The 10,615-nt window shown below is 35.2% G+C and overlaps 1 protein-coding gene across 1 annotated transcript; it reads left to right on the top strand.

Moving 5' to 3' along the window:
* Window positions 1-2,248: 2,248 nt before the first annotated feature.
* LOC105794747 (transcription factor MYB15) lies at window positions 2,249-4,561 on the top strand. Its single transcript, XM_012624053.2, has 3 exons — window positions 2,249-2,586; window positions 2,689-2,818; window positions 3,413-4,561. The coding sequence occupies exons 1-3, from the start codon at window positions 2,454-2,456 to the stop codon at window positions 4,359-4,361; spliced, it is 1,212 nt and encodes a 403-aa protein (XP_012479507.2). The 5' UTR covers window positions 2,249-2,453; the 3' UTR covers window positions 4,362-4,561.
* Window positions 4,562-10,615: the final 6,054 nt, after the last annotated feature.

Below are 10,615 nucleotides of genomic sequence, written 5' to 3'. Positions count from 1 at the left end.
TCTTTTCTTTTTGATCAGCGGTGAAGAAGATGAATTGATTTTCATCTTTCTTTCCACTTAATTTAGTTGTTTATACTAGGATTAAGCTGTGGTTAATTTAGCTAATCATGGTTATTACTTTAATTAATTTAAATTATATTCTTTAATCCTAATTACAAAAATTAAATAGCCATCATCATCAAAGTCCACTAACTTTAAATAACAATGGTTTAATAACCATTTGGGTTCTCTAGATAATTGATATCTAAGTCCCCAAGCATTTTCTTAATTAAGACTCAATAACGATTGGACTTTTACAATTTAGTCCCTGAGTTTTAATTAACCATTTTACCGGTTAAATTACTTAACCAAACTCAAATATATCTTCATAATAACCCTGTAAATATTCCTATTTTATATTTATGCGCTCGATTTATGGAAACGAGGATCCAAAACTGCATTTTTCGACATTACTGGTCTTTGTGGTCAAATGTGATAACCTTTGCTTGAGATATATTGGTTCAATTCGAGTTAGGGGTGTTATAGAAGAAAGCTAGGAGATATAAGATTTAGGCACAATGAGTGGCACAAAAAGTGGTCAAAAGGTTTTAAAAAGTCAGTGAATGTCCACTTTTTAAAATCTTGCGATTAATCTCGAACTCTTCGCGAGGAATTGTAGTAAAATATGAAAAGACCAACTTCTCAACCATATCATATATTACAATCATAGACATATCATAAACATTACAAATATTAAAGCAATCAACCTTCCTACTAGTACATTTCATAGTTAGTGTAAAACAAAAAGCCATCATGATAATTATTGTAAAATAATTTGATTTTGGTTTATAGAATACAATATACAAGATATTAGTTAACTCAACAAACACAAAATCTCTAAAACCAACACATTAAATTTCACTAGATATTACTACACATGGTCTAGAAGCACATGAATCTAGCATGGCATTTTTTTTTTTTACTTTGGAATTAGAAAACAAACATAAATAATAAACCAACAATATTCTATTACCATATGGATGGGTTAGTAAAGAATTTGATGGTTGAAAACAATAACAACCACAAGGCAATAGAAAATAGATAATCATTCAAAGGTTATACCTTTTCCTTGAAAGGTAACAATTTAAGTATAATGAACTGGGAAATCCTTGGTTGAGGTATACTAAGGTAGTGGAGGTAGGCAATTGGGGTTGAACCACTATAAATCATTTGTGCAAGCTTTCTTTCCCTTTCCTTATCATTTAAAAAAGTTTGTAGATATTTTTCAAATACCCAATCACCTCTTCTTAGTATTTTCTAGCCTAAAAATTGGTATAAGAGTTAGTTCACCATCAAAGTTTTCACCTCCAGAAAAAGCAATTTAAAGTAAAAATACCAGGTTTGAATATGACATAAGATTTCGGATTAACTTGTTCGGATGAATGTCAATCCATTCTGAGACCTTCTTACTTCAATGGAGAGAACTATGCGTATTGGAAGACAATGATGAAACTCTTCATTCAAGCATGTATCATACATGGAGGATAATCTCAAATGTTGACTTGAAGATGCCCAAGGCTGAAGATGGGTGGGAAAGCTACAAGAAGAAGGCTCAAGTTAATGTGAAGGCTATGCACACCTCTTTTGTACATTAACGCCTAATGAGTACAATAGAATGTCCAAATGTCAAAGTTCTAAGGAGATTTGGGACAAGTGTGAACAAGCAAAGTCAAGGAATTAAATATTAGTATTCTAACACTTGATTATTAGAGAGAGCATAAAAGAAATGTCCAGTAGATTCAATGACATCATCAATGAATTGACGGTACTTAGGAAGGGTTATTTTAATAAGGAAATGGTAAAGAAATTGCATAGCCTTAGGAAGGCTTAATTTTCTCTTCAAGAGCTTTGATCAAGTGTCAATATAATATAATCTTTATTATTTATCTATTACTTAATTTAAATTAATTAAAACAATAACATGCTGTCATTCAATAAAAAGCTATTCGTTTACCATAAAAGACTAATTTAATTTCACATTTAATATAAACAGATGACTGCCTGATAACATAGTCCAACAAATCAGTTTTGTACGAGCGGCATCAAGCCATTGACGTGGGAGGCGCATACCTTTGATTAGCCTATGGACGGCAGCGATGCCACGACTATAGTCTATTGGTCTCGACTCAGGCCATACGTGGCGCCATGTGTCACCACAAGCCTCTCCCCCCTTGTCCTTCTCTATATAGTTTTACACCTTTCACCTTTATATAGATAGATAATCCAAATACACACTTGCTTACGAAAATCAAGTTTTAATGCTATCGTTCCTTTTGTTGCTACTATCCGCAAGTCAAACTGCTAAATTTGTTTGTTTCCTTCTATTATTTTAGCCAAGGATAGACCAAGTTATCCGCATTTTGGCCCTGATTTCCCATCTTGACTAGCTGGTGGTGGCAGTTACACATAGGGAGATGGGGAGGGCGCCTTGTTGCGAAAAAGTGGGGTTGAAGAAGGGGAGATGGACGGCGGAAGAGGATGTGTTATTGACCAAGTATATTCAAGCTAACGGTGAAGGCTCCTGGAGATCATTACCCAAGAATGCAGGTATAATTTGCGTTTTCCATGTTGTATTTCTATATTTTTGCTACCTTTCATTTCACTTTTGGAATGTTGGGTATTGATTGTGTACGGGTTTGGCATTTGAAGGATTACTGAGGTGTGGGAAGAGTTGCAGACTAAGGTGGATTAATTACTTGAGAGCTGACTTGAAAAGGGGAAACTTTACTTCCCAAGAGGAAGAAGTCATCATTAACTTGCATGCTACTTTGGGGAATAGGTGAGGCCGGGCATTGTTTTTCCTCCTTTAAACAGATCCTAGAAAACAAAATGTGTGTACCCTAACTAATCTTACTTGAGGGGTGGTAATTTTCCATACTTCACTAAAATATACATGCGTGTGAAGCGTTTATGTGGGTGAAATAGGTTTGTACTAGCTGTCATCCTGAAATTTACTTCTCCACTTTTTGTAGGCTTTTATTTCTTTCAGCTCTTTTCGCTGTCTCTTTCGGTCTATTTATCAGCTCAGCTTTTAGCTCTCCTTATTTAATATATATGTTTGGCCTTATTATGAAATTACATTTTATCTTTATATATCAGGTATTATTTTTTTATTTTATTAGTTGATAAATTAATAATTTAAGTAACACTTTTGAGTTCTGAAAAACAAAAACCTTAAAAATTTCGACATCAAACTTAATGATTAAGCAAATTAATAAAGAGGTTCCTTGCTTCATTCTATAGTTTCCACAGTTTCAGGCATTCCAAGTCCATTTTTAATGTATTCGTTTGCTGAAATTTGTCTTCTGGATTATCGCACAGTTTTGCCGTGAAATGAATACTCTTCCTTTTTCTTGCTCCTGTTGTCCTGCAGATGGTCTTTAATTGCCAGTTACTTACCAGGAAGAACAGACAACGAGATTAAGAACTATTGGAACTCTCATTTGAGTAGAAAAATCCATAGCTTTAGAAGGCCATTAACTCAAAGCATGCCAGTCATCATGGACCTCACCAAGACGGCCGTGATTGCTAAGCGGAAAGGAGGTAGAAATAGCAAAGGGTCGATGAAGGAAAACAAAAGCCGCAGTACCCAGAAAGATACTGGAAGTTGTTCAAATAAACCTACTGAAAACGTTTGTGTTAATGAAGTTGTGCCATTCCCATCCACTCCATTGTTAGAAAAAGAAACCTTGTCCACTACTGCCATTGAAGATCGCATGGTACTGGATCAACATGGAGAAGATAAGGAGAGAACAACCCATGTTGTACCCAGTCCTTGTCACGACACCGTTGTTGAAGGAATGTTGGGCTCAAGCGAGGAGAGAGAGAGCCTGGTCAGTGAGGAAGGAACCATAGAGAATTCAATGCAGTGCCCTAGTGGCAACGCTGAGAAAGGGACTGGTATTTTAGCACCACATGAGAGTATTGATAGCAGTGAGATAGAGTGGTTTAATGATATCCTGGATAGTGAATTGCTACAGCCAAGTGGGGATTTGACGTTTACTGAACTAGGAGAGGACAGTGGTAATGTGAAAACACACACAACTGCAGCTAATAATGAGGAAATAGTGAGTAGGAACTGTAGTGCAGATAGTGGTGGGGACTTGAGCTCATGTACTTCAACAACATTTTACTTTGTTGATGATTGGGAGTGGGAAAATGTTGTTCCAAGAAGTGAGCTTTGGGATGAGAAGGAATACATGTGTTCTTGGCTGTGGGAGCCAAGCGACTATCATGGGAAAGGAGAGAGACATAAAGTGGATGATAATGGCTTTGAGGGGCACAATCCCATGATTGCTGCTAATGCTTCGCTTTTCTCCTAATGCTCCTCCTTGTTCCTCCTGCTTTAGTGTCTAGCTACACTTCCATGTCAATATTTTATCTAGGTAGACGGTGTGAACATGTCCTGCCGTTTTTTCTTTTTGTTTTACTTTAAGATTTTGCTTCTCTTTTCAATTCTGATGCTTTGTTTTCTTTGTAAACTGATTTGTGATGGAAAAAAGATTGAAGAAAACATTTTCAACTGTTGGACCCTTTTTTTTTTTCCTAAATCATGTATTGCCACCATTAATGTTAGTTGAAAGTAAAGACTTGTGAGCCAATATTGTGGCACAATGTGGACATGCATGCAGGGGCGAATCCAAGGCCACTTTTTATAAAATGGTATAACTTTATTTTTAGTCCCTCTAAAAAGTTATTAAATTAATTCAAGTCTTTTTAACATAAAGCATTTACTTTTAACCCATAATAATCTCTAGTTTTATCTTGACCCCTAAAAACAATTCCTGACTTCACCCTGATTGTTTGTTTGGATTGAGAAGAAATATTGGACATCTGTTATTGCCTTAGCTCGGTCTTTCTCCTTGTGCCAGTTATTACTCATCTCATGACATGAAAACTTGATCAATTATAGTATTATGGGTGAAAAAAAAAAGGAAATCCTTGTTTATTATTAATAACATACATCCTATTTATACAAGAAATTCAAAGATGTGATAATGGAAGTACATAACCAAAAAAGAAAGAGAAATAGACAGCTAGATGATAAAAGAGAATAAATTCAAAATAGGAAAAGAAAAAACATCGACCAACCTTTGACTTACAAGGTATAGGAGCTAAAATATCATATCCCTTATTAATATAGCAATCATCTTTTGATGGAATATAGCAATCAAGATCTAAAATCTTGTTTCCTTATTATTACCCCTCAAGATGATGGGACATGAGGAAATATCAATCATAAAACAATTCTATTCAAACGCACATTAAGGTAAAGCATTTAGTAATATGTCATTGAAAGGATACCATTAACTCTTTATTTGAGAATGATTCCAATATCTATAAGTGAAGTTTCATCATGTATGAGTTATATACCCAACGTACCAAACTTTTGCTTATTACTTCGAGATGTATAAGTTTTTATTGTATCTAAGTATGTGAGCCATGCATATATAGTCTTTAATTTACTTAAGTATGTACACAATGAATGTCATAAGCGAATCATTCCATAAACGAATTTAGAATTGATTCATCTTAGTCCAGTCCAATTTATTGTCAACCTAAACAATCAACTCTATCTTATATCTTGGAAGTCAATCCTACTCTGATACCCAAGAGAAGTTATCTCCCCAATTGTACTTATAGACAACACAATAATCCTAACATGAATCATTTGCTCATAGTGATCTCATGGATTATGGACTTAATTTAGGTTACCCACTAATATAAATTGTCTTATATTACAAAACATTCTTTCTTCTGCAACTTATTATTAGTTTAAAACCATTTGTAATTAGTGAGACGATATTTGCTTTACATGTATTAAATGATAGAGGACACATGTACATAGATTAAAGAGTAATAAATGGAGATTTATTGATTAATCAATCCGAATAAGTACAAATATTAAGGGCACAATATCCTAATAACCATCCCTAATCAATAATGGAGTACACATGGAAAGACAAAGAAGAGTGATGGTTAAAGAACAACTAACTTGTTACGGCAAGTTTTTGAAGAGGGCTGCTAATTGCCAGTCAAAAGTGGCCATTTCCATCGTTTATGCAACAATATGCTAACTTGCCATATTTGGAGTTGGCAATGTATTAAAACAAAATCTTTAGGCATTTAATTGTGTTAATATTGTGGATGTGTGGAAGCCTGACTTTGAAAACCAATCATTTAAAGTAACTATCCTTGAAGAGCCCAACTATTTTTGTAAAAGCCTTAAGTTGCAAAGAACTAGGTTAATGTTCCACCAAACATGTGTTGATAAAGTCAGATAAGAAGTTAACAACTCACCACGATGTTATTTTCCATTACTATAGTACTCTTGGACACATAATACCAAAGTGTACCAAAATACTACATGATCTGAGATAGTGACGCATGGTGCCAGTTGAAGTGCCCACTTCACGTGGCTCATTGTCTGTGAAGAAGCAAAAGATTGTTTGGAAGAAGAATGAGCCAAAGTGTTTGCTTGTATCTAATTAATCTTTGAAGACTTCTTTAGATAATGTGTGGTAATTCAATAGTGGATTCTCTAGACACATGACAGATAATCAAAACTACTTATCTAACTTTGAACATTGCCATGTTAGATGAGTCACCTTTGGAGATGGCAAGAAGGGGCACATACTTTGGAAAGGCAAACTTGATGTCCTAGGATGCTAGAACAAAAGAATGTGCTTTTTGTGGATGGCCTGAAGTCTAACCTTGTGAGTATTAGCCAGTTGTGTGACCAAGTCATGTTAGTCAACTTCACGAAAGATAAATGTCAAGTTTCATCCAAGTCAAATGAGAAGATCATGAAATGTGCTTAAAGTTTTGAAATTTTTTACAATGTATTTTAATCTTTCAATTGTAGCAAGGCTAGCATGTCTAACTTGGAATTTTGGCATGAAAAGCTCGACCATATCACTAGAAAGGGCTACAAAAACTAGTATGATATGAAGTTTGCTAAAAGAATACCAAAGTTTAGTGAAGTTGTTCCTAAAGTGTGTAATAGTTGCTTGAAGGGCAAACAACACAGGGAGAAACATCAGAACTACTAGAGCTTTTACACATGATCTCATTAGTCTTATGCAAATAGAAAGCATAGATCGATACACTATGTTTCTGTGTATGTTTCTATGTATGCTAATTTTATAAACTATTTTGTTGTGGGTTATTTTACTTATGTTTTGGGTTGTTGTATTACTAAGCTTTCAGGTTTCATAGTTCGTGCGAAATATGACAATTAACACAAAAGCGGCAGTAAGTTAAATGATTCCCAAAATATCTAAAATTTTAGAGCACAAGCTAAATGGATCTAATTATTTTGATTGGAGCAAGACTGTCTGAATTCACTTAAGAAGCATTGGTAAGGATGATCACCAAACCAAAAAACCCACCAACCAATGAGACTCAACAAGCTTGGCTGAGAGATGATGCACAATTGTTTTTGTAGTTCCTAAACTCAATTGATGATTAGTTGATTTCCTTGATTAATCACTGTGATTTTTTTAAAGAATTAATGAATTACTTGTATTTTTTGTATTCTTGAAAAGGGAATATTTCTTGTACTATGTGCACTACCGTTCAGAAAATCAAGGCAAGTTTGTCACAGCTTATTTTATTGATTTTTAGAGAGTGTATGAAGAGCTTAATGTCTTAATACCACTTAGTTCAAATGTGAATGTGCAACAAACCTAACTGGAGGAAATGGAATTTATGAGTTTTCTATTTGGTCTTTCTTCAAAATTCAAGGTTGCTAAATCCCAAATTCTCTCTTGTTTTGAAATTTCATTGTTACAAGATGCTCTCACAAGAATACTATGGACTAAAAACTCACATTCAATCCAAACTCATGGTAATACATTAGTGAGTCGTGATAATAGGACACAAGGATCAAACAACCATGATAGTGGCAACCAGGAGACAAAAGGGGTTGTGTGCTATTATTGTCATGAGTGTAACACCCTCGACCCAATAATTCACTGAATCCAAATCTTAAGTGTTATGCTCTCTTAACGTCATTAGTTAAACTTGTTCATGCAAATTTTTTATACTTATACATCTTTTTCATTAATGCTTCCCAGCCAACAAATCATCTAAGTGTACAATCTATACTTACAACCATTAAACAATACTTTTCACCCAATGAGAACTTACAAGTATAAATATATGATACTTATCTTACCCTTAAACAATATCACTAGCATCACTTATTTGGCCAACACATTTTATCTATATTGCTAGACTTACGAATAGTTTGCCTAGCCTAATCATAGTATTCTTGTCATAATCAAACACGTCGCTTCACTCGCTCTATATGCTTAATAGCCCAATGCGCCCTTCCTTGGGAATAGCCCTGGCATCGTCCCTTTTGGCTTAGCCTTGATCGACTTACCTGTGACATAAGAACACAGGGGTAAGTTTAATAGAACTTAATGAGTAAGCCTACATTTACTTGGATCTTATCTGAGAACTCTTTTATCGAACTCTTTATCTCTTATTCTTCAACTTAACTCTGGCGGATACATCCCCTAGATTCTATTCATTATACCATGGGTGTCACGCTTTGCACTGAGGTCCCATCCTGCCTGTCATAAATTCTATACCACTCTTGCATTACTCGCCTTATTCTTTCGTGATTCCTTAACTATTACTGCTACAGAGTGCCTTCCAGAGAGAATGTTCTAGGTCCGCCACGTACTCTGGCACACTCTAGTCTCATTGTTCTTACCATGTTACTATATTGGGTTAGCCGTAACACTTCTTATGAAGATTTTCTTTGCAGAGTTCGCCATACTTATTGTTCATTCAAAACACTTTATATGACATTTCATCAGAGTTCGTCATGGGTTCCTTTCTTTTCGTTTAGAGTCTACCGTAAAAGCGTTTCTTTCAAATCGTTTTCACAAGGGTCATTATTTAGATGGTGCCACGAAGGTATTTTTTTTTAGAGATAGCCACAAAGGCTTTCTTATCCAGAGATTGCCACAAAGGTATCCTTTTTATTAAGTACTCACCACAAAGGCTTTCTTTACAGAGTCTCACCACAAATGAGTCCTGTAAGGGATTCGCCACGAAGGCTTTCCCTTCCAAAGTTTTGGCATAAAGGCTATCCTTTAATAAGTTTGCCATAAATGCTTACTTTTTTAGATTTTTGCCACAAATGCATCATTTTACTGGTGTTTTCAACGATAGGGATTTGTCTAAACTCACACTTAATGAGGTTTTGCCCTCATCATTCTAGTTCACCCAGAGAACCACATTAGGTTAGAAACTTCTTTTGGTCCTTCCCATATGATGTCATAACCCACCAGTTACGGTCTTACACACTTCTTTTTATATGATGTCATAACTCACTAGTTACGGCCTTACACGATCTGGTCTTCTTTTCATAGGATGTCATAACCCACTAGTTATGGTCTTACACGATATGATCTTCTTTAGTGACATTGCCATGGACTTGTCCTTTCAGATATTCATGTTTTTAGTCCCATCGATCCTCTTTGATGACTTTAGAGATAGATACAAATTTGTCATGCATTGACTCACTGATGACAGACATTCTTATGCATACCAGACACACATGCACTTCCTATTAGACTCGTTCTTACTTTCAGACATAAGCACGCCATAGTCATTCAGATTTATAAGTATTACATTTCTTACCAGATTCGTCACATCACACTACACTAATTTGAATCTCATGCTTTGACCACTTAGCTCAGAAGCTTCCCGATAAGCCTAATACACATGCAAAAATGAATCTAAGGACTCACCTAGTTTTTACCCTTTTTTCAGCTTCAAACTCCAGATCCAAAAATCCCTGGTACAATCAGCTTCAACCATTTCTTGGCATAGAGGTCTCATAGGTGGAGATCTAGATCAGTACCTCAACTTTTATGAAGGAAGGAAGCACTCTAGATTGCTTCAGATCTAGACTAAAGAAATTCTTACTGAAGAAGGAGGAGGAAAACTCTTCTTCTTTCCCATTTCTAATTATCTAATATACCACCTTTATCCCTATAAGAACTTGATACGCATCAAAATCTTATCCTATCCTATTTGTCATATGGGTGGTTTACAACTGTAAGAAAACGTGTACAACAATCCACGATTATATGTATAAATAAATATTTTTGATTCAAATCCATCATTCATTCCTAACTATCTTGTTAGAATATAACTAGCACCTTAATTTCCCAAACTTGGCTTACAACGCTCTTCAACGATATCCTGATTCTTCTCGAAGTTTCCTAACACTTCACTAAGATCCACTCTTCGAGATGTCTCACATTCTAATACATTTTTAGTTTTTTCCCCAATGTTAACGATTCACCCAATCTATCTGCCAAAGTATCATTTGAGAGGATAGAACTATGCTACTACTTTCCTCTAAGTTGTTTGCCTAATCAAGAACTCACCCAATAGTACATCCGTAGACTTCAGCCCCTTGGTTAAGTCCAACACTTAACTCACTCAAAACCTATTCTGAAATTCTTACTCCTAAAACAACACTCGAGAACTAGAGCTTCACCAGGCGAGACGTTACAATGATATTCCTGAGTCCATTTCACCTTCTAAG

The sequence above is a fragment of the Gossypium raimondii genome, chromosome 7, assembly GCF_025698545.1.
Source record: "Gossypium raimondii isolate GPD5lz chromosome 7, ASM2569854v1, whole genome shotgun sequence".
NCBI classification, from domain to species: domain Eukaryota; kingdom Viridiplantae; phylum Streptophyta; class Magnoliopsida; order Malvales; family Malvaceae; genus Gossypium; species Gossypium raimondii.
Note: the sequence above shows the minus strand (reverse complement) of the source record. Positions and strands in the feature narration are given on the sequence as shown.